We start from the raw sequence: 23,815 nt of genomic DNA, 5'->3' as shown, positions 1-23,815 counted from the left end.
AACCTCAGCTGGCACGCTGGTATGAAGCAACACATCAGTGTACCAGAGGCCTACATGAACAGCGTAAACAAAATCTAGTGTTTACTAGACTGGAGGGGGGATCGACAGATGATGCAAATGGGCTATAACAAGAAACATGTCAATTTGACCAAATTTGTCAGAGACTAAGTTAATAAGCTGCCTTAGGCAGGATGATTTCTCAATAAATACACAGGCAGGTTTTATTTTGCAAAAGAAAGAAAGTTAACAACACACACTTATAACAGGACATTTGGAAAAAAAAAATCATAGAAGGCTTGGTTAACCCCCCCAAAAAAATCCTAAACAATAAGTAAAGTTATTAAATATATAAATGTTAAAACAGCACTTGGGAGACTTGAGTTTACATTCTGCTGCTGAGAAATCAGACCTGAGGCATGCACTGACACACTACTGCCCTCTACAGGCCAGAGAGTAGCATCGCATGCAATTACAAAACGTGACTCAACATTTTCTGCAGACGTTCATTAACTCATCCATCACAAGCAGAGTCTCTCGGTGCAAGCAGCAGCTCCAGGGCGCTCTATGAAAAATGCAGTATTACAATACAGGTGCTACATTTATTTTATTTTCATACAGGTCATAAAAAATAGGGATTTTTTTTTTTACAATCATCTTCACATTGTTGAAAATATTTAAGATATTTAACTTCAGTTCACACGGCTCTTTTTCAGCCTGGAGGTCTCTGCTGCTGCTTTACGTTTACGTGACGGTGTGCCTGGAGCTTCTTCAGAGGGAGCTTCAGTCAGGTGGTACAGCTCGATGGGTGGTGTTGGCTCCTTAAGCAAAGATGGGAAAAAAGGCCATTGCTAAAAATCCATCTTTAACATTCAATTTTGTGTGGGCTGCAACATGGAAGACATCAAACGTCTTTCAAGTGAGAAATTCAGCATCAGACTCAGCTGAGAATATATAAATGAAGAGCCCTGCTAACCTGCATGAGATAGTCTGCAATGTATTCTGGCTTCAGGCATGTGACTCCTTGTGAGGTAGCCTCTAAAACATCAACTCTGAAGTCTCCGGGTTTGAGTCGACTGAAGTCTGCAAAAAGATGTGTGGCCTCTTTGTACATGGATGGGGAGGGACCAGGAAGGACCTGCAGAGAAATGACAGACTGTGTGTTTGCTGTGTTTGTGGAAAGAAGTCAAATGAAGCAGACAAACGTAAACCCGCAAACAACACAATTCTTTCCTTCAGCATACTGCTGTGATGGTTATTTACCTCCATCTAAAACAACAGCCCCATCTTCTTAGCTCTTTTTTTTTTCTCCTCGCTTTCTTTTGACTCACTAGCTCAGTTTTATCAAGGATTCCAAATTTTACATCACAGACATTTCTAAAGATTATATCAAAAAATAAATATCAACCTACTGAAGCTGTTGCTGTTTTAAGACACTTTTAGGATGCTAATCTATCTTGGCTAAAGACTGCATGCTCCTGGATGTGTCTCAGAAAAGAAAAGCACTGAGAAACCTTCGCCCCGCCAGACTGCAGCAACCGCCTGAATCCCGATTCTCTGCTCTGGTCGATGTTCAGCATGACTGTCCATCCACTGAAGGCGCCCTGAAAAATACAAATGCCTGTTTATAGAACACAAAATGCCTCAGAGCCGTGGTTTTTATTGTGTGTATGAGCCTGCTCGTACCTCCTGTTCAGAGTGACCCTGCAGGCTTTTTCTCCAGCGCATGCCGGCTAACGCTAGTCTCTTTTGTTGGGAGGTGATGGAGGGCAATGCGTCAAGGATGGAGCTATTGCCCCACTCAAACTCCTCCTCCTAGATCACAGATTTGGAGATTTTTGGGGACAAGTCAAGAAAACCTTTTTTGTGGTTTTTATTAGAAGTGACCCGTTCCTTGTCTAGTCTAAAATAACAGCCTAAGATGACGGCTGTGTGGTGATACTTGCATGAAGGACTCTCCTTGAAAGTATTGGTGTTATCCGAGCGCTTATATTCCACATTCCCAGACTTTCTATCATATTTACGTGTGGCAAAGATTGCTCTTCGGATTCTGACCTGAATGAAGAGACCCACAGAGCGGCACGCCTCCAGGTACGAGCGGTGCAGGATCCATTTCCCAGCTGCCATCGCTGCCAGGTACTTCTCATTACGCAGGGGTGTCCCGACGATGATGTGTGTGCAGCTGGGGTCAAAAGACTGCTTATCCAAGACTACACCACCTACAGCAACAGACAGAGACAGAAAACTACACACATGGTACACTTGGCCTGTGCAGGGATTATGGCTGCAACACTGATAACTGAATGGCATGAAAATGCAATATAAATATGAAGTTTATCCTATTCCACTGACTCTATCAGACCCTCTGATAACATGTTTCCAGCACCATGGATATAGTCACCATCTGTGCACCTATTTTAAACTGGTAAACTGGTTTGGATCTCGAAAGGTTGGATCACAGCACATTTTCCATGACCTCACATGTGATCGTTGACCCCAGTGAGTATTTTCATATTCTACAGGTTGGAAAGAGAAGATGTGCAACTCAAAAACGGTGGAAACAGACTGGTCTTTCAGCATTTATGGCTGATGAAGTAAATGCAACATTATCAGTGTAGCAGACATTGGTTGAATGCAACTTTTTGTTTGGTTGAAACAGGTTTAGTTTTGGATTACGGTTTGCCAATAATTAGTGAAGATTAAACTCATGTGTAAGAGGACTGAGAATGCTTTACTGTTAGTAAATGACCTCACAGAGACAGCCAAACAAACACGTCTTGTAGGGGAAATGCTGGTAACGAAGTGAACTTTTAGCCAATATATGACAACCGTTTATTCTAACAACCTCAAACTCAACGCTGCACTTATTTCAGTTCCCAGCAATACACCCACCAAGTTTAAAGCCTAGCAGATGAACGGCTGTCAAGCTATTAAGCTAGTAAGATGCGCTGAGGCAGAAATACAGTGTGAAAGTTTTAATAATGATATAACTTGTCATGACCAGTGAAGATCTGAGTCATGCTTTTTTTGACAGAGGAAACAGTGCTGGAGGAACTACTTCCATATCCTGGAGGCAGATCCTCAGTTATAGTCATCAGGGATTAGCTCCTCTGACTTCCAGCCTCTGATGTGCTGCCTTTTGTACTGCAGCACGATGAAACAGCGTTAGATCGCTAATTAGATGGGAGACTCACCAAGCTCCTCTATGAGGTGACTGTAATCAATGCGCTCCTGGGGGCTGAGGGAGGACAGCTGAAATCTGGGAGGTTGTTTTTCTTCCTTCTTCTCCTGAGAAAAATAAACAACCTTTTAGCACTAGTACTTTGCTTGAAAGAGACGTACAGATTGTACACTGCGCAGTACAAATGATCAGTTCATTATTATGTAACTGAATAAGCACCAGCATGCAGCTGTTTGCGTAACGCAGGAAAGTGGAGAGAAGTGTTACACAATGCTGAGCAATTAAATTTCATTTAGACCAGATTAAAGCTTCACGTGTTGTTGTCAGTGCAAATTTCGAACCCTTCACCTGTGGTTCTGGTGCTACTGCGGGGTTGGCGAGAGGAAAAGCAATGCTGGGAGCTTTAGGAGTGAGGACGTCATTCTCTGGCTCCTCGGGAGGAGGCGTCAGGACTTTCTTGTTCATGTGCTGCTCAATGACGTCACAAGCAGCTGCGGGAGCGACAACGGTGAAATGTTACCAACATATCAGAAACAGTGTTTCCCTATTATATGCATACACAGACTTTAAATAGACCCGAGACTAACTTGAGAGCTCTATACTAAGATGCACCACTTCTTCACCGTATCGCTACATCCTCCCAAAGCTTAGACCTTTCATTTTCATTTGCATGATTCACAGTTCAAAATCTTCTTTATCTGTCCAGGTAGGTGTAAACCCCTCTATGCATTAATTTAGCCCATTGTACGCTTTCAGACAGTTGGTGCAGCTGGATCCTCATTTCTTACCCATCTCTACCAGCTCTGAGTCCGTCATGGAGTCCCTTAGCTGTGGTCCGCTGTCTGCAGTTGGAGGAGGAGCGAGGGGCTCAGAGTGCTGCGATGGGCTTCCAGGCCACTGTAAATTATCAGCGAGCTTGGCCCTCTCTTCTCTGGCTGTGGGGTCATCCCAAACTATCTGTTCACTCTGGGATGGCTCTGTGTTCATGTCCATAGCCGCTTCTCGAGGAACCCTGAAATCACAACAGAGCAGTCAGCTATGTGAAGCCAAAAGAATACCATCTATGGTATTTATATGGTTTAGATCCTGAATTTAACACAAAAGGACTTTTCAAAGCTCAACGCGCCCCTACTGCTAACATAGTTCTGTAGGTAAAATGATGATATTTACTATTTCTTCTGCTGTCACCACAGCTCTGTACCCAAACATGCATACAGCACCTTCCACTTTTTTTTTTTAAACAAATAAAAAAGCACTTTAAATTTTTTATAGTGGACTCTGCAAAACGCCCTGAGCTGCTGCCAGATTCCTTAAGAGATTCAAGCTTCTTTTAGTTTTAACATAAGCAGCTTCTTTCATACCTCAGAGCTTCTAGAGTCCGTCTATTACCGCTCCGTCCAACTCTGCTCCCTTCGGGTGTGTGGGGGCCCAAGTCTGCCCCTCCGGATCCCATCCTAGCGAGCCTGACTGAGGTACGCCTCCCTGTCGTCAGTTTAGTGGCTGACATGATCTCCTGCAGTTGTCTTTGCAGGTTCTCTCTCATCTCTAGCGTTTCTAAAATATCAGGATAGCAAAAAATATGTAAAACCTCATATACAACCATGTATACTGAAGACCTTTTACTTCTGTGACAGGCTTGGTTTGTCAGGATTACTCCAGAAGTTATGGACAGATTTGCAGATTGGTGGTGAGCCTTGAGAGTCTTAGACTCGTTTCAAGTACATGCAGAAGCTCAGTGGATTTAATTACCAGCAACAGAAAAGACACTCACCCCTCCTTTCTGTGCTATCATTCATCTCTTCTTGGTCTGTGCTTCCATCACTCACACGGCGTTGGGTTGCAGCTTCTTGTGTGGGATTGTGCACAAACTGCGACAAAGAAAACTAAAGATCAATTAAACAGGAAAAGAAAGATAATTGTGACATCCCAGCATTAATTGAACAATACATCCTGATTTTCCTGAGAAATTCCATCCTAAACCAACACAGGTCCCCCACTAACTCTGACTTTCAAATCAGACCCACCTCGTCTTCCTTCGTCTCCCTGATGTCTTTGCGTTGTGTTCGTGTTACAGGTGGTGACCTCTGAGAGTTGCTGGGCACCTGGCTCAGGTTTAAACTCATCTTAGGGTTGTAGGTGAAAGGATAGAGAGACTCCGGGACGTGCCTTTGCTCATCAGCGCACTGCACAGGATGAAAACAGACACGTTACTGCACACAGTATTTATCTACACACCAAAACGTAACTAAATAAAACAATTATGAGGAGACACACCACTGAAACGACGATGCCTCTGAATTTACACATCAAAGACGTTTTTCATTTAGTATTCTGCTTTTGTTGATGAGATGCTAATTGCTTCCCCCGGGTGAAATGTTGCAGGAGAATACAAATAATACCCAAATGAAATCAATTGCATCTTAATGCAGCTTTGTGAATCTTTATGAAGACGTAATTTCTCTAAATGCTTGTTTAAGCAAAGGAAACAGAAGCATGTGGCTTGAACCTTTTATAGGCATGGTTTATGTGCTCAGGTTGAAAGAAACTAAAGACTGAATTGTTTCCTAACATGTGTGTGTTAATTTTCTGCAGATCAGCTGATGCCTGCCTCTTACCCACTAAATACTGGGATGGGCTTCAACAGTGTACTGTGTTTTACACTACCTTATATCACTTCAAATAACACGAACACAGCATCACTTTCACACAGCAGACTTAATCAGCTGTCACAAATGATTAGAAATCAGTGAGAAAACGCTACACTACTGGGAAACCCACCGCCTGCAACCAGTACTGGGAGACCACATGGAGCCCTCTCTCCTTCACTCCTCTGTATTCCCGGGTGTTGTCCCCCACACGGCCCTGGTAAATGTAGTGTGTTACTGTATCGTCACAAGCCCACCTGAAAAGAAGTTAGCAAAGATATGTTTGTACCGTTTGCATCATATTTGCAAAAAATAAAATCAATTGATAAAGTGTTACTTTCCAGGACTTTCTTACAACATTGATGGGTTACTTTTTGATAATTCGTGATCAGTAAGCAAAACATTTCACCCATTCTTTGTACAGGTGTCATGATGATTTAGAAGCAGTATACTTGGACTTTGGCCTTAATCCTTATGTAAGCCCAGTTTATGGAACTGATTTATTGCTCAGACTTGAAGGAAATCAAAGTGAAAAACTGTCATTTCTAAAAGTCATATGATGAAAAAATAAGAACAAACAGGTAAAACCAAACATTAATTCTCATTCTGTGGTTTTAAAATGCTGACACTGGGAAAGCATGCTTAGCTCGAAATAGAGGGAGAGTGGCGACAGATAGAACCAGGATTTGAAAGGTTTAAAAAAATGAAATACAATAAAAATCTCTTAAGTAAAGTTTACAAACCTGAAGTCGGCTCCAAGCGAGGCAGCGATGGCGTTTAGTTCACTCTGCATTTTGCTCAGTTTCTTTCCCACGCAGACCACAACACCATTCAGGGGCCCGGCTTCTTTTCGTGGACTCTAACACGCAAACACCATATTGTTTTTGTCTGTCTTTCTTTTGAGTTGTTATGTTTGTGACTGGGAAATAAAAACCTGTGTGTACTTCAATCTAACACTGATAATCGCTAAGATGTGCTGTGGCTCTGTAACCACCAGGCTCTAACACATTTGTATAGCAGTACTAGTGTTTACCTCCTTCTCAGCTGTCTTTGCAAGCTGGGGACTGGCAGAGACTGCTTGCATCTCTGAGACATTATTGCGGGTGCTATTAGCCAGCGCTACTTTCAGGTTCCTGTTGATGACATCAGTGAGTGGAGTCTCAATCCTCTTCCCTGGTTTCGATGCCCCACCCGGAGTTTCCATAGCTCCAAGTGCATCCTAAATAATATAAATACACATATTTAGAGAAACATTAATCAAATATCAGCAAACATGAAATGCCAGAAGTGTAAGCTGCTCAGTGAATCCCAACCTTGACATTAAAAGAGGGTCTGAAGAGCTGGTCTCGGTTGAGGAAACGAGAAGGGGTGTCCAGCTGCAGGGAGGCCTCGTTCTGTAGTGGGTTCCTTCTGCCACCCTCCTGGTTTTGTTTTGGGGTGCTGATGTCCTCTTTGGGCTTCATCTCATCCAAAACAGATCGGAACACTTTGCTCTGAAAGCGGCCTAAATCCAGAGGAGTGACAGCCTTACCGCTCCGGGGACCCAACAAAGGGATTTCTGGAGAGGAACGAGCCGCTGGAGGCATAATCTGTTTCTGCGAACCACCTACAAAACTCTCTTCATCCCTCTCTGTGGAAGAACAAAATAAAAACAGCCAGTCTCATTAATAAGCAATGACACACTAGACAAACTTGAGTCTACAATTACATTTAATAACATAATGAATTTAATAAATTAAGCGAACTGGAACTAAAACTAAACTAAAATTAAAAACCAATAAAAACTAAACTATCGTTCTTATAAAGACCCATCCCGAGCCAGGAAAATCTCTGGTGGTAGTCATTAGCAATCAGGTCAAACTGGTGCTACAAATGAATGCCTCTTAAAACTCCAGCCAAACTCCATCATACGGTTTAATTTAATGTAATTTATATCGTGTGTTGAGAATTACAGATCATAAAACAGATCTAGCAAAGTTAGTTATCTAACCTGGTGAGGGTGGCAGATCAACTAAAAATCTTCCCTCCTCTGCTCTCTTCCCAGTTCGAGCAGACTCTAGTATCCAGTGCATGGTAACAGCAGGAAGCCCCCACTTCTTTGCTGCCTGGTACTTTGTGCCCTCGGGGCTCTGCAGCACCAGATGCGTGCTGGCCAGCATGCCTTTCTTCTGGTTGCCCAGGCGCACAAAATAATCCTGGACGCTGCAGCAAGGAGACACAAAACAAATTTAAAGATTTAACACACATATCTCCTAATGAGCAGCAAGACTGGGCTATAAAGTATGCAGCAGAGCAAGTGAATTTAAGTTACAGCAATGCACACAGGCCAGGGCAGCTTCTTCTTTTATTAAACAGCTGTATCATCCTACTGCTCAGGAGCACATACAGATAGAAAAATGTACAGAAAACAGAAATTCATCCTCATTACTGCTCTGAACACAAAGCAACTGGCTTCACATTGAGTGTTCATGCATAATAATGAATGCAAATACCAGCTAATTTAAAAGTTTAATCAAACGTTCCTGCAGTAGTTAATGTTTATGGATATTATGCCTAAACATAACGACTGGTGCATGTAAGGTAGTCATACTCGGCTCCAAGGTGCTTGGCAAGCTCCACCAAAGACTCCCTCTCTGCTCCGGTGAACTGGCTGACAGAGAGGACGCAATCTTTGAGAGGAAACTGTCCGTCCATCACTGGGACAGGAGTGAACAAAGGGTGGGAGGACAGCTGCAGGACACACTCCTTCTCCACACACATGACCTGAGGTTTAATGAGAGAAATAGGTCAATCAAAAGCATAAGGCACTCTCATAACATGGAGCACTATTAACAAACTTACCAGCCAGGTATCAGTGACCACCTCTTCCACTGTGGCCTCCACTGAGCACCCCAAGAGAGGGACCACAGCATAGTCTGCGACAACCCGGGAGCGGCCCATCAGCACTTTGCCTCCATGTTCTGTCACCAGCAGAGAGAGCTGTGCCTCTGCCTCCGTACCAAACCCCACAAGAAGGAAACGTTTCCCGAAAAACAGTCCTGCCTCGCTGGCTTCCTGCAGGGTGGATTCTGTCCCATTAGTGCGGTTTGGTACCCAGGATTCAGGTTGGAGCTCTGCAGTTGTACTAATGGACTTCCTGCTTTTACTCTCTGCTGGTGGTGGAGGCGGCATATCAACTGGAACACAAACGGATATGAGCAGCTGTACCAATATGTAAAACTAACCTAAGTCTGAATCTTATTCATTCAGCTGTCTTATACAGACTCTTGATCCCATACGAACACCGTCAGCAACAGATACTTACTCACTGTAGGGTCATCATCCATGTACTGTGACAGTAGATCCTCGTCTGCTTTCTTTCTCCCCGGAGTGCTCGGGCTGCCAGCAGGTGGACCAGTTGAGATCCGGGATTTGGGAGTGTGGTAACCCGGCACCACTACATCAGCTGGAGCAGGAGGCAGACAGTCAGGGTGGAGGTAGCTGGCTTCTGGGAGCAGAGTGCCCTTTGAGAAGCTGTCTATTAGCCACTTTACTGTTACTACATGGGGCCTGTGAATTACAGAGAGAACATAAATTATATATTAACCACATTATGTCTTAATTAGAGATGGCACGATACCACTTTTTTATGTCCGATACCGATATCATAAATTTGGATATCTGCCGATACCGATATGAATCCGATATAGTGTTTTTTAATCAACAAAACTGTTTTTTAAATATCTTGCTGCATTTTGTATAAGTTCATACTCAAGTTTAAAACAACAACTACACTAAAGCTATTCTGTTATACCTGTATGCAAAAAAAATATTTCATAGTTCAGCAATACTGATCAATCTAATAAACTCAAACCTACACCATCCTCCCTATTCTGGTATTTTAAAGAGTACTTAGCGTAAATATTAAGCAACCTAACTAATAGGGTTCCAACTCCCAGCAACAACAAAAATAAATAAATAAAAAATAGGGAACCACCCCTCACGCTCCACCTCATGATGCTTAATCGACGTAATCAACCTTAATTTGATGCAGTGTGAAAAAAAAATGCACAGAAATCAATTATTTTTCAAGAAATATTAAATAGATTCAACATCTTTCTTCAACAAAATTGCAGACTGCACAGATGGTACCTTCCCAAAGGAAAAAGTACTATAGCTTACTAGGGTATATATATTAGACTTAACAGTTACTATATACAATAATGGACTTCTATACATTTTACATCAGATTAAAACTTTGGGTGTAAGATTCAGATAAATATTAAATAATTAAAAGCTCGACATTTTAAATGAGAATAAGAAAGAAAAGTATGTCTTTGTGCCCCCTTTTCCCTGTTAATGCCCTATCGGCCCCCCTGGCTAAACTTTGCTAGATCCGCCCCTGCACAGTTACCAGCCGTCAGCTACGTAGAAAAAGATCCTGGTGTAGAAAGTAATATTAAATAAATTCTAACAACAGCTGATCAAGCTTAAACATGCTGCTGTTGTTCAGCCGCTGGTTTCCTCTTTCTGGTGCAAAGTGGGCCAAAAACAAACAAGAGACACGGACTTGCGACAGAAAAGCCGATCAGCTGATCATTAAGCAGTTTCATGATTGAAGTAGCAGCCGGAGAGCGAGAGGCAGTCGCTAGTTAAGCTTAACGCAGGAATGCTTTACAAACATTCAGAGATGGACTTACACACTTGCTTTACTTCTCTCGGGGATAACTTTGTCAGAGATGAAATGCCGGGTTGCTAGCGAAGCTCCACATGCTATCCAGACCACCGACAGGTCCCGCATGCCACAGCCGCTCTATCACGTGATGCATACTGCTCCGACGTGCTAACGTTCTGAGGTGAGTTACGGCGTGTTGCAAGTTTTGTGAGGTGCTTTCGTGATATTTAATGGATCGGATTACATTTTTTATTTTTCTCCGATATCCGATCCAGTAATTTAGGTCAGTATCGGACCGATACCGATACGTAATATCGGATCGGTCCATCTCTAGTCTTAATCCTTGCCTTTCTTTTTTCATATTTGTGTTTTTAATTTTTTTGAGAATGCTGACATCCAAAAAGCTGGGATGTAGTTGAAGATTTAAGACCCTGTTCTAATGGTCATCAAACCACATTTTTATTGACCTATGCTGACAAAACTTGTCATTAAGGGTACAGGGAAGCTCATTAAATGTCATCTTTATGGGAGAAAGATTTAAAGGCTACATTGAAAAAGTGTGTGTGGAAATGTTAGACAGATAAAATATAAACTTTTTTTTTTTAAGTTTCAATTTTACCTGGATGATTGAGCATGCATCAAGACTTTTTTTTCCAACATTCTGTGTTTAAGAGCTGAGACGACTGACTATTTTAAAGACAAATGTTTCAGATTCTTGTTTAATATAAGATTTTAGCTCTTCAATGGTTACTTTGACTTACTTTTTGTATTATAATGAGTCAGTGAGTGATGGACCCATTTGCATCTGGACTTTTTTACTATAAAGCTGCTGTTTCAATACATGCAGAAAGGATATTAAAGTGGGCAAAAAGCGGCCACGATAGAGCTTTCACTCCTGGATCAAAGCACGCAATTCTCCCTGTTGCTGAATTCTGTTGAGAATTGGATAAACCTAGAATCTCCATTTCTCAGTGTGTAATAGCCTTTAGTCTAAATTATTTTGCAGTCCAACCAAACATATTTTGGTATGAAAGGAAACATTAGAATCTCCAAGTTATTGTATTAATACAGAGGATATAAATATCATGAAGGTTATTAAAGCTCTTTAGTTCAGACCTGTGAGTTGCTTTGGAAAGAAAATTATTGAGGTCCTGGTCCAGCTCGCCCATGACCACATGAGAGAGCTCCTCACTGGGTTGGTTGAAGCGCAGACCTCCTGCAGCATTTACAAGACGCCGTAACTTCTCCAGTTTATTCCCTGGCAGGCCACACAGATACAGCTGTGTGACATTTAACACAAAATGACAGAAAGCCTCAAGTTTATCATTTATAGACTCAACTAACTCCTACTACAGAATTGAAAGAGGAAATACATAAAATCTCTATAAAAAGAAAACTGCAGACCATCTACTTACCTTACAGCCATCCAATAAATCATCAGCAGGGCACACAGTAAGATCCAGACTCTCTATGGGGTCTGGAGCTTCCAGGTGGCTGACAGTGCTGTTATTGGTGAGAGCCGTGTCGTTTATTGTTCTGCTAGTGTTCACAGAAATGTTGCTCAAGCCCAACAGTGACGGACCCTCTGGAAATGAAAAACATAACTCTTCAATCATTAAAGACAAACAGGTTCTGAATTACTGTGGAAAACCTTTATCATCTTATCAAATGCGACTCACCATCCTTCTTGCTGGTAGCAGTAGGTGTGGAAGTGTGTGGTCGAGTGGTTTTTGAAGCATTGCGCTCCACAGTGTACCTGCTCTCATCTTGACAGTAGCCCTTCTCTATGCTGTCAAAGAGCCAGTGCAAAGACACGCAATACACATTCCACTTCCGAGCACACTCGTACTTCTGACCTAGAACCAAGTACGATCGATGACAATCAATGACGCACAAATGATGGCATTACATCATTTTTTTAAAAAATACTGGTGACTTACCTGTTGGTTCATTAACAATGAGGTGTGTACACTCATTCATTTTGAGCTGACCGGTGTAGTTGGCCCCATGCTGCTCACAAAGTCTTTGTACTTCTTTGCGTTCTGTGCTGGACAGACCTGTCACACAAACACTACAGCCACGCAGCACAGGGCAAAGGTAGTCCTCTAAGGGCAGGTCTGTATATCTGAAAAGACTGGAAAAGCAGTACAGAGACACCATTCATGTTTTTGTAAATGTACAGTGATTTAAAATGTGAATTTGTATCAAACAGGAAACACAAGTCTTCATTTAATAGATGTAGCCATGTAAATCACAGTACATACCTATCCTGTGATTTCTCCCAGCAGGCTTTAACCCATGTAGGCAACAGGATGGGTTTACTGAGGCTGGCTGCTACCAGGTACTTTTTACTGCCCACCTCTTCTGCAATCAGGTGTGTAACAGATACGTTTAGATCCGAATAGGCCCATCCACCCATGAGCTGCACCAGATCCATCAGCTCTTCCTGGAGTGTGAGAGAAGGTATGGACATAAACATGTCTCAGTGCTTCATATTTTATTAAAATGTATATAGCAGATCTCTTACCCGTATTGCTCTGTCCATACTGGTGCAGCAAATGGTGACATCAGCCATGGCCATGTTATAGACAGGCTTCTCTGCTTTGGGGACACAACGCTGTTGCTGCAGGCAGTACAACACCACCAGTGGACTCACTATTCTGCAACCAAGCTGCACAAGAAATAAAAAAAACAAAACAAGAGTCAATCTCTGATAGAGCCTCAGGAGTGACATTTCACTGTTTAAAAGTGTAGAGTTCAACCTTCTTGCAGTGAAGAAAGGCTGGAGATGTAAAACTGGTGAACACAAACAGAGACTTGTCCTTCTTATCCATGCGCAAAACATCATCTTCTGTGATGGTTTTCAAATATTTTTCAGATTGCAGCTCCAAAATGGCCTGAATAAACCGGAGACAAACATGATTACCAATTTGTAAAACAAAGAGACAGTAAACACTAGAAGAAAGACTGGACCAGGCAGTAGAGCTTACCTCATAAGCTTTGGCAGCACAGTCTTTTTTTGATCCTTCACTTTCCACAAACTTCACAATGAAGGCTACTTTTTCTGCCTTAGACATGGTGACCCTGTACCAGCGACAAGACCTGGCATTTATTATAATGGCTGTGGCTGGCCTTAGCAGTAGCATCCAAATATAAAATGATCACCTACAAAGATTAAGTTATGACTAAGCACCTTAAGCACCGCCATACATTCAACACAAGCCTGCTATTAGCTTAAAATAATAACTTACTAGTTACTTACCTTTAATAGAAGAGCTCAAGAGCGCCAGTAAAGACAGTCTGTGTATTCCGACGGGAATCAGTATAAACTCTGATTAGTCATATGAAGCTAGTTTTACCTTAGTGCGGCTTGTCAGCGAGTTGACGCTTGTGAAGTCTGTTGTCACTTTTTAGAAAGCCTACACTGACTTTATGTTAGCTGCGCAACATAAACTTGCGAGCTAACGTTCAAACCTGCATGTAGCTCAGTTACAACATAAAAACATCCAAAAACTACCACTGCTCATGTTATCGTAAACCAACAGTCCAACCAACAGTCCCGAGATATGGGTTTAACTAACTGACATACATTTTAAAACAATTTAATCGTAATAGTTTAGATATATAAATTGTGATCTTTGTTGATAGTGTTCGCGCCTTTGGCGCAACTTCCGGCGTTACCTGCTAATCTGACCGACTGGAGTGAACGTTTCAAAGGTTCCGCTACAGACATTAGAAAGCGAATTGGGGGTGATAAACTATATATTAATGTTTTAAAAATTAGAAACTTGAAAACTTCACTGAAGGGACCGTGTTTTTTTTTTTAAATTCTGACATAAATATATTAAAACCGTTTTCATTTTTAGCACATTTTCCCTATTCACATTGCCCTCAATGGCAGCTGTATTGACAATTTTTATGAATTTCCTTGACTTACGGTCAGGCTTATGAGGTGAGACCTAGTCCCTAATTCATGGCATCTATGTAGCTGGTGTAATCCACTATAAATTCAATATCCACATCCGTGAAAAGTTATGGTTCTCAAATAGATTGACATAATATAAATGACATAACTCTATGAAACATTTGCACTTATAAGCAAACAAACATATTGCCTGAGGCCTCAAGTATATCACATTGATTCTTGTATAAAAACATTTAACTGCAAAAGTGATTGGATTGAGAAATATTTTGATACATACCCGCCCCCCTTTTCATCTCTCTCTCTCTCTCAACAGACTTAACATCTATAATTATTGTGAACAGAAAAAACAAGTAGAACAACACTGTGGGTTCCCTTTTATTCTTAAAATTTTATGTACAAGTGTCAACTGATTTTTTTTTTTCAATGTACATTCAATATAAAGTTTATATACGTAATATTACATTGAACATTTCACAAATTGCACTAGTCTTTCACATAGATTGGTAATCAGAGTCAATGTCATTCGTCATGTCAGCAGAAGCTCATTTCAGGTGGTTATTATTCACTCATAAATATTCTAGTGCTTTTTGCATTCTGGGGGAGAGTTACTTTAAAAAATATGAGGCAGAAAAGGGTAGCCTTCAAAGAGAGAGCAGAATGAAGTATGAATAAGATCAGAGGAAAAAAAGGCTGGATATTATGAGAGCTCTGTGTCATCTTTGACAGAAGAGGACTGAAGCTGACCTGATCAAAGCAGACCAGAGGTCAGCAGAAGTCTAAGGGGTTAAAGTGGCATTTTCTTTTGGAGAAATAGGCCAGAGAAATCATACACATCCATTTCTTCATGTCCCGTGATTTTTTTTTTCTTTTCCACATGAGAATGCGTTAATATAGACAAGTAAAATGTTTATTTCAGTGGTGGATAGGTCCTGTGCGCTTGTTCGTCACAAATGAGGCCTCAGAGATGTAAGGTTAAGGTAGCCAATCAGAATATGCCAAAGAGAAAAAAAAATTAACAAAAAAGAAGCCTCAGTCTTCCCATGACTGTCTAATGGAAAAAAAAAATCAAGAGTAAAAAATATATTCATACAAAAAGTAAACTCTTCTCTGTCATTAGAAGAAATAAGAAAAGTAGAACAGAAACTAAACAAATGTGGTCATCCATTAAAACAAAGCATTTCTGAAGACTTGAGTGTCATTTGTAAGGGGCAAAGCAGAGTGACGCTGCAGGAGGTGTCGCAGAGGTTTTGGTGACAGTCAATGACGGCCCGCTCTCTCACTCGTCTTTTTTTCAGTTGTTTTGTTTTCCTCTCAACATCCCCTTCATGTGGGGAGCTGAACAGTCCCTCTCTGAGCTGCGGCCGTGAAGCTGCACTCTGGGTGCCTGAGCCTTTCAGTGTGCGTGTCCTTCAGCCTTGGTCTCCAGTGTCATTGTCCACAGGGGGTGGGACGTTGGGCATTACTGTGGTGCCCGTTCCTGCTGTAAGGTAACCTGCTACTCCTGGACCTACAATGACAGCAAGGCAGAAGAGACAGTTCAGATGTACATTACAAGGATAGATGCAGGGCTAATGGGGAGCTAGAATGATGTACTACACACTAAGACACCAAGCATGGATGGGATGATCGCTACACTGGCTACAATGTTTTCCATGGGCTTAATTTAGTTTGACTACTGTGTAAACAACTAATGGATAATTTTCTAGAAAATCTGATTCTATTTTCTATGTTTTTCACTTGTAACTCTACATTTCAGCCTTTTAAAATGTGCTGGCTACATATTGCATACATAACACAAGCTGGCTGTTTTCCAATACACTGTTGAGGATCCAGAACGGGTGTTAAGAGGTAATGAATTATTTTCAGTGTGAGTAAGATGAAATGGGTGGGAATGGAGAATGGCATGTGCAGCCAGGATGGAGGTAAAGAGGAATGACGGTAGGAGCCAGGACGGTCTACCTGCATCAGAGCAAAAGAGAGGAGGGCTGTGAGGGCCCAGTTCAGGAGTCTAGAGCCCACCTCGCAGTGGGCTGCTGGCGGCCAGGAGAGAAGGAGTGGAAACCCCTGAGGAGGAAATGTGGAGGAAAAAAGAGGAAGGGAAGGGCCAGGAAGTTATAGGACAGCTGGGTTTAAGCATAAGTGAGGAGTCAGCCATAAGGTGTTTTGCCTTTTTAGGGTAAAGCAAAGCATTAAGATTCATCATCAGCTCAGAGAAAGATGCAGAAGACTTACCTTTTAAAGCACTTTATATTTTAACAGTTTAGCTTGTTATTCAGGTTAATCACTCTTCTAATATGCAAAAAAGAAAACTTTACCTGTCAGGTAACCTGCAGTCTGAGACTCTGAGATGAAAAGATCGTGTTTCTGGTCTTTGAAGGCACTCCATACTGAAGACTTTGCAAGAATTTCATTCACCTATGGAAAAAAAACAAGCAAGAGTTCAAATATTTGATTGTTAAATAAACAATCATACCAATCATTCGATGACTTTAATAATTCGATCATACCTGCTCTCCATACTGTAGACTACGAGTCATGGACTTCAGAGCTTTAACTATCTGGGCCTTAGTAGCTGAAGGGTTTTCTAACGTCTCCAGGCCGATTCCTTCCAGTAATTTCAAGAGGTATGGAACCAGCTCCACCCTCAGAGCCTGTTAAGTTGTTATAGAAAGTTCCATTAAGGACACATGAAACATAGTGAGGGATAATAACAGCAAGGGTGACAGTGCACCTGGGCAACTAGGTCTGTCTGCTCCTTCTGGAACATGCGGTTGAGAGCTTCACAAGCCAATCCAGCCATGTCCGCCCGAACCTTCATCCCTGTCATCAGAGGGCCAATAGTCTCCAGAGAAGCCATGGACCGTACACACAGCTACACGAAACAAAGCATATCTTAGTTGATGTGGGTGAGGTGTCACTTTTACATAAAACATTTAAACTGGCTTAAGATGGTTCTGATTTTTTGTAGTCTTGCATTAAAATTAGTTTCTTACCTCATTATCTGAAAGTACATGGATGAGGCGGATGGAGCTCTTGGGCACGGCATTGTTCTTGTGGTTGAGTGCCGCCAAGATCCGAGGCAGGTGGCCCAAAGGAGGGACCTGGTCGGCCAGCTGGCACTGTGTGCTGAACAGGCAAACTGCCGCCGTGGTAACCGTCTCCAGGGCCTCACCCTGCAGAAGATAACAGAATAAGACAGAAAAAGTCTAACTTCTGCATTCACTAGAAATTTGTACTGTTGTTTCTCAGTTAGGAAGCTCACATTGGGATTGTTCTTCTCCAGGAGCTCAGTCAGGGTTTCCAGAAGTGACACCAGGAACTCTCGAGGCTTGCGTAGCACCCACCCAGGCTGAGCAATAAAGATGCGCAAGAAGACTCCACCAACTTCAAGCTCGCCCTGTCCGGCTCCATAAGCCACTGTGAAGTCTTCTGGCAACTGAGCACACAGATTAGGAGTTTAGTTTCACATTCATAGTTCCTACAGATACACCAACTTAAAATAATGACTTTTCATACTTACTTTCCAGTTCACATCAGGATTATCTTTCTGCTGTTTAAAGTGCCTGGAAAAGATTTAAAGTGATTTAGTACAAGACATAAAACATCCTATTAGAGTGTCTAACTATTCTTTATCTGGTTAAAACAGTGTTTGTCACACACTCAAGCATCATCTCCCGGACAGTAGTAGACACTTTCTCCCTTGAGCTGTCATTCCAGATGAGCTCAGGGTTTTCGTGCGTTCCCTCAAATATGTGAACTGCTGCCTCAGCATTGTCCCGCATGGCATCCATGAATACACCAGGGAGGAAACGCATCAGTGTTAGACGCACCTAAAAGAGAAAGCAGAATATGAAACAGCAAAAGTGAGTTGAAGATATGTTGCGACACATCATAAGGTAAAAGGGAGAGGAGAGTGATTAAGTCTTTTATTTATTTTTTTAACTCCAATCTGACCTTTGGCCCAACCAGCTTGTCTGAAGTCATCTTTGAGAAGAGCTCTGCAGTCTGTGTGCGAACCTGGGGGTGTGTGCAATTACAGAAGAGGTCCAGCAAATAGATCAGAGCACCTGCAGGACATAAAGATTAACAGAAACATCTGTGATTCAAAATTCAGATAAATGTAGCCAGCAATCACTAAAAAACAAACAACAACAAAAACAAACAAACAGTAGAACACTGACCTTTGGCCATTGCCTCTTTGACGATCTTCGTGTTAGACGTGAGTGCATAGAGGGTTTCCAGCACCATTTGCCTGCCTGAAGGACACAAAGGAGTATTTCAGTGTGTGAAGATGCATTACAGGGATAGGGAGAAGAGGAAAGACAAAGAGTATGACAGTCAGTTGTGTTTTCTCACTGGAAGGAAGTGAGTGCAGCAGCACCAGAAGGTTGGACAACACTAGAGATTCAGCGATGTTGCTCACACACTCTTGATTTGATGTCACTGTATTCACAACCTGCAGAAGACACCAATATGATAACAATCCAGGGATTCACAGTAAGTACATGTAAGGACCCAAGACCTGTTGATCTCTACCTCCAAAACCAGCTGTTGCACTCTACCAGCTCCATGAACCCGCAACAAGGAGAAGAGCAGCTTGAAGTGACCGATGCACTCCGACTCTGATCCTGTAATTACACCAAGAGAAATACTTAGAAAGAAGCTCCAAACTCACAGCACTTAAATAAACATAACGTCAGTCAGTCTGGAAGCTCACCAGGGTTGTTCTTGATGACATTACGGAGGGCCTCTAAAGCCATTTCAGCAAAGCGAAGCCTTTCAGCGTGCTGCTGGGACTCTACCTTGTTACTCTGACTCATGGCCAGCAGAGTGTTGAGGTACTGAGCCTGGGAGCCAACATAGTCCAGCAGACTGGCTGCAAATGCTTTTGGGTACTGAAGACAGAGATTGTAAAACAAGTTACTTATGGATTACTAAAAGTCCAAACCTGAATTTGGTCCTAATTGTCTAATACTTTCTTCTCCTCACCTCCAGTGGAAAAGATGGCTGTTCATTGTAGACTCGGACAAAAATCTCACCCACTATGAGCTCCTTGCTGTGATCACTGAACACAAACTCAGCACCAAAGCTTTTATCATTTTCTCCCTGCCAAGAAACCAGAGAAGTTGCGTGATTCACTCCAGTTTTGGATCATTTATCGTGAAAGGCAGTCTGAAAGCACTTGTAAGTCATTCCTACTCTTTTGATGTTTCCCTCCTGCTGAATCTCTAGGAACTCCAGCAGCTCGGCTCGTGTCCCATTGTTCCAGATCAAGTAGGGATTCTCCGAGTTACTGTTCAGCAACTTCAAGACCTGAACGCAAAAAAGAGAAGTTTGCTTTGAGCACAGCATTTGGCCTCTGCTCACTGATGCTTAGCAACATCCATTAATGTCTACTTAGCAACATATTCAACTGACCTCAGCGGGAGATGTCGTGCCCAGCTTCCTTGAGATGTATGGAGTCAGCATGGCTGCTAAGCTCTTTCGGATAGTGGGGTTCTCTGGAGGCGTACCCTCTATGCCATTGGTCTCTGAAACAGGGTTGTTTCCATCAGGGCTTTGTGGCGTTGGTGTGTAGCCTGCCAGACGGCTCAGGGCTATGAGGCTGAGTTTGGCCAAGTTGTTAGCGACCTCCTGCTGGTTTGTGTCCTGACTAGCCTGCACGCCACTCTCCTCTAGAGTGTAGTCGTAGTTGAACAGATAGACCAGCAGGTGCCAAAGCACACCAGCGTGGTACAGATGGGTCTGTAGGAAGAAATCCACCGCAAAGGAGCTGACGCACTGAACCGCCAGGGCTGCAGTCTTTGAGAGACTCTGAGAGGAAGCGAGGAAAATTGGAAATTGCTATTTTTAGTTCAAACTGCTGAAAAGAAAAAGAAGAATAAAGCACACACAGAAGATGCAAGACTGACCTTTCCATAGTACAAGATGTGACAGAGGTCTCGGATGATATTGGGCATTTCGATGATTTTTTCCCTGCATTCCTCAAACTGAGCTGCTACACTGTAGCACTTACAGATGTGCCCACACACCTGTGGTACGATTGGCATTTAGAAAGCGTGATAAAATGACAAGATCAAAATGTGCACATACAGAAATGTGACTGCAAGGAAAGGGAAATCATGTGTTTTGTCATCACCTGTACAGCCATGTCATCAGGCTTGCTGGACGCAGTTAATACAGCGACACACCGAGACAGAGCCTCCAACAATATCTGAATAAAAACAAGCACAATTTCATTATTCACATACCACAGCTTCTCCACATGCCCCAGCATACTTACACATAACCACATGAAGTACATTTTTTATTTCCCTTAAACTGCCTGATATTTCACAGCTTTTTAAGACGTTTAATACCTCAATGCCGTTGTCCCGTCGCAGTTCCTCTGCATTAAGAGCCGAGCAGTTTACAGTGTGGAAGGCGAGTTCAGCAGCAGCCGGGAGAAGAGGGGACGTTTTTGAGAAAAGCTGATTATCTTCCGTCTCCATTGTGATTGTTTTGATGAGCATGGGATAACCAGCATATTTGTAAGGCTCCAGTTCTGAGGAAGTAGTGAAAGAATCAGCAGCATTAGCTGAAAGACTGCAGCTGAAGGAACTCTCACTCTCTCTTCTTGCATACTGCGAGGCTATGTTTTACAGGAGATAGAATAAACAGCAATAAAAACAAACCTTGTTTATGCCGGTTGAACAGGATGCTCTGGGCTTTGAGGATGAGAATGATGTTTTCTGGGTCGGGGCCATCCACGATTCGCGCAGTCTTTGTGCAGAGGAACTCATAGGCTTTGTTAACTTTTTCAAACATATCCTAAAACACATTAAAAAAAAGTTGCTGAAATCAAATTCATAATTACTTTTAACCTAAGCAAAGTCATTTTTGTAGAGCTGGTGATGACTGTACGCACTCTGCCCTCTGGGTTTTTGTCAGGATGGTACTTCTGTGCCAGCCTGAAGTAGGCTTTCCTGATTTTACTCTCTTCGTGCCTAAAGACAAAAAGCCAAAAAAAGAGGGTGCATTTAATGACAGCAACTCAAAGCATTCTCTATATATCTATACATCTCTCTATATACCTGTATCTATCTATATATAGACATCTATGATTATAGTAAAAAATGTAATGCATGTTGCCTGCTACTTTGAAAACAACAACACTCACTGCCCCTGTCCTTTGGGGAGGTTGAGGACTTCAAAGGCATCGTCCACAGACATTGAAGGAGGTTTCTTCTCCACTTCCCTCTTCCAGGCTTCAAGAGTGTCTTTAAGCAGCTTCACCTGAAGGGACAATCAAATCATGATACTTTTAAAAACCAAACATTTTAAACACAAAAAAGAAAAAGTAGAAAATTTTCAATATTGACGTACGGCATCTCGGATAGGCCAGTCAGGGAAGCGGGTGCTGTCACACAAATGTCTGAGGTAGTAGATGTTGCAGAAGAGCTCATTGTCCAGCTGAGGGAAGCTAATGACTGGGATGGGACAGTACTGGTAAAGGGCCCGCGTGTTGCTCTGCAGCCTGGGGCTAAAGTCAGCAACATGGGCCGCTATCTTCTCTATCATCATCCGCCTGAAACAGAATTCAAAAAGAAACTTTTAAAACTCTCAGAAATTAGACAATGTCTATTGTTGCTGCAGTTATCTGTACATGATCTTTAAGTAAGCTAGTTACGCAAGACAGAGACTACTTCTGACCTCATCTCGCTGCTCCAAATTGCCTCAGGCGTGTCAAATTCTCCCAGAAAAATCTCAGAGAATCGCTCGGCCTCGTAGTTCTCCAGATAACACACCATGGCTTCAGGCAACACAGGTCCCAGAACACTACGCTGCACAATGTCCTGACCCTTAGACTGTAAAGACAGCGCAACAGGTCAATGCCATTTTCAAAAGGATCTAAGATTCAAAGGATATCATCTATTGTAAAATATAAGGAACTTCACCTCCTCTGATTTGAATGCTTGTTTCAGATGAGTGTACTTCAGGAATCTGAAGACATCAGACAAAAATCACAGACATCAGTATCAACACTACATACATACACAAAACTGTTATAAAACTCCTTTCTAGAAAAGATTTTGCCAGCTGACTGCGCCGTGCTTTCACCTTGCCACAGGAAGCACGTTGGAGCCTGTGTACATCATGATGAAGAAGAAGACACCAGTCAAATAGAGACGCTGCAGGTTGGGGTTGTCCTGCATCACCAGGTACAGAACATTGGCCACCTTTTCCACCAGAATGGGGTCAAAGGTTAGGAGCAGCTGCAGAGGACAAAGACAAGCATTTTATTCAGTTCAGTGATGAGTATCACCTGGTCATGTGACACAACTTCAAGACGAATTGTGCAACTACCTGGACAATGTGTGGGAGACAGGCATTGTCAGCAATCATCCTTTTGATCTTAGGTAAAGGACGGATAATGGCATTGTCTTGGTCCCTGAGTAAAGAAAAACAATTAATAAATCCTACTGTATATAATACATAAAATAAAGTTGTAAAAGAGGACAGGTGGTTTATTTGGCGCTCACACAACCATAGAGACAATTTCAATGGGTCCCACCTGCTGGGATAGTACGAGCACATCGTGATGAGCATGTTAAGGATGAGGGTTGCCAGGTCAGACTCATTCATCACTGCCTGCCCTGTAGCCAGGAGGCACCACTTCAATTGAGGAATGGCCTGCAGGGGGCGCCATCCGTCCATCCCCTGAGCCCAGCAGCGTGTCTTTGCTGTCAGCACACCTGTACTCCAAAACTCCTGCATCTGAAAAAGATAAATAAAACACAATGGTGAGCAGAAATAGAAGCTGAAAACTAAGCAACTCAAAACAAAGACAAAACCACACAGAAATAAATGTAGACAACTGCATGAGATCAACAAAAATGAACAAAATGTTGCACTGCAGTAACTGAGGTAATGCACTAATGTTATATTCAATTAAATTTATTTAATAATTGTACTTTGTTTTATTGATTTAACACAAATGATAAAAACTGATGGGATGTTTTTCAGTTCACTGAGTACTGTGGCATTTTCTTCTCTGTATAAAATGACTTTACAAATAAAATTGAAGTAAAATTCTAATGTTATATTTTTTAATTACAAACCTCCTCAAAGCTGAAAGGTCCTCTTCTCTCCTTGTCTGCATTACCAAAGTACCACTCCTTCTCGCTTTCCCTCTTCATATCTGGTGCTGCCTCCAACACGTTGCTCTGTGGAAATTGAAGACATCCTTTGAAACTGCGCAAACATTAGTTACGCAAGAGTCAATGCCATTTTAATTCATCTGAAAACATCTGGCTGTGCGGTTGAGCTCATCAAACAAATTAGAAAAATGCTACAGCCCTTTTTTAACAAGTGTTGACCTCTGGGGCTGAAGAAGCTGACGTTAAAGTGCTAAAATGCCATTCTCTCTGTAG

The 23,815-nt window shown here is 42.2% G+C and overlaps 2 protein-coding genes across 4 annotated transcripts in view; both read right to left on the bottom strand.

Annotated features, from left to right (window-relative positions):
* Positions 1-192: 192 nt before the first annotated feature.
* On the bottom strand, positions 193-14,160 carry topbp1 (DNA topoisomerase II binding protein 1). Of its 2 annotated transcripts, XM_085468102.1 has the most exons (28): positions 13,740-14,160; positions 13,468-13,561; positions 13,240-13,374; positions 13,005-13,148; positions 12,742-12,923; positions 12,418-12,611; positions 12,157-12,333; positions 11,893-12,062; positions 11,594-11,757; positions 9,128-9,372; positions 8,665-8,999; positions 8,414-8,586; positions 7,814-8,025; positions 7,137-7,453; positions 6,857-7,042; positions 6,567-6,682; positions 5,957-6,080; positions 5,203-5,361; positions 4,950-5,046; positions 4,540-4,732; positions 3,967-4,190; positions 3,527-3,669; positions 3,192-3,285; positions 2,053-2,216; positions 1,684-1,812; positions 1,512-1,601; positions 974-1,135; positions 193-818 (listed from the first exon to the last, which is right to left on the bottom strand). In XM_085468102.1, the coding sequence occupies exons 2-28, from the start codon at positions 13,552-13,554 to the stop codon at positions 690-692; spliced, it is 4,545 nt and encodes a 1,514-aa protein (XP_085324228.1). In that variant the 5' UTR covers positions 13,555-13,561; positions 13,740-14,160; the 3' UTR covers positions 193-689. The 2 variants fall into 2 exon arrangements, with proteins under 2 accessions (XP_085324228.1, XP_085324229.1); XM_085468103.1 differs by lacking the exons at positions 8,414-8,586; positions 8,665-8,999; positions 9,128-9,372.
* A 1,138-nt stretch (positions 14,161-15,298) lies between these two features.
* The window catches only part of dnajc13 (dnaJ homolog subfamily C member 13), a 30,913-nt gene continuing 22,396 nt past the window's right edge, over positions 15,299-23,815 (bottom strand). The window contains exons 28-57 of one of the 2 annotated variants that reach the window (XM_085468101.1): positions 23,504-23,608; positions 22,957-23,159; positions 22,749-22,833; positions 22,503-22,657; positions 22,340-22,385; positions 22,095-22,249; positions 21,768-21,969; positions 21,562-21,677; positions 21,310-21,388; positions 21,077-21,212; positions 20,762-20,946; positions 20,542-20,616; positions 20,315-20,434; positions 19,821-20,216; positions 19,602-19,715; positions 19,392-19,508; positions 19,120-19,297; positions 18,939-19,030; positions 18,759-18,858; positions 18,584-18,658; positions 18,357-18,469; positions 18,063-18,232; positions 17,923-17,965; positions 17,665-17,838; positions 17,396-17,575; positions 17,134-17,274; positions 16,910-17,053; positions 16,718-16,817; positions 16,362-16,466; positions 15,847-15,909 (exon numbers count right to left, since the gene is read on the bottom strand). In XM_085468101.1, the coding sequence (XP_085324227.1) occupies positions 16,411-16,466; positions 16,718-16,817; positions 16,910-17,053; positions 17,134-17,274; positions 17,396-17,575; positions 17,665-17,838; positions 17,923-17,965; positions 18,063-18,232; positions 18,357-18,469; positions 18,584-18,658; positions 18,759-18,858; positions 18,939-19,030; positions 19,120-19,297; positions 19,392-19,508; positions 19,602-19,715; positions 19,821-20,216; positions 20,315-20,434; positions 20,542-20,616; positions 20,762-20,946; positions 21,077-21,212; positions 21,310-21,388; positions 21,562-21,677; positions 21,768-21,969; positions 22,095-22,249; positions 22,340-22,385; positions 22,503-22,657; positions 22,749-22,833; positions 22,957-23,159; positions 23,504-23,608 (3,855 nt within the window). In that variant the 3' untranslated portion in view covers positions 15,847-15,909; positions 16,362-16,410. Of the gene's footprint in view, positions 15,910-16,361; positions 16,467-16,717; positions 16,818-16,909; positions 17,054-17,133; positions 17,275-17,395; positions 17,576-17,664; positions 17,839-17,922; positions 17,966-18,062; positions 18,233-18,356; positions 18,470-18,583; positions 18,659-18,758; positions 18,859-18,938; positions 19,031-19,119; positions 19,298-19,391; positions 19,509-19,601; positions 19,716-19,820; positions 20,217-20,314; positions 20,435-20,541; positions 20,617-20,761; positions 20,947-21,076; positions 21,213-21,309; positions 21,389-21,561; positions 21,678-21,767; positions 21,970-22,094; positions 22,250-22,339; positions 22,386-22,502; positions 22,658-22,748; positions 22,834-22,956; positions 23,160-23,503; positions 23,609-23,815 lie in introns of both variants that reach the window. The other variant, XM_085468100.1, reaches the window with a different exon arrangement.

Source organism: Copadichromis virginalis, linkage group LG9 (genome assembly GCF_057382275.1).
Source record: "Copadichromis virginalis isolate Kocher_CV1m ecotype Utaka linkage group LG9, C_Virginalis_male_GT1.1, whole genome shotgun sequence".
Classification (NCBI taxonomy): domain Eukaryota; kingdom Metazoa; phylum Chordata; class Actinopteri; order Cichliformes; family Cichlidae; genus Copadichromis; species Copadichromis virginalis.
The sequence above is the reverse complement of the archived record's forward strand: the minus strand, read 5'-3'. Positions and strand labels throughout refer to the sequence as shown.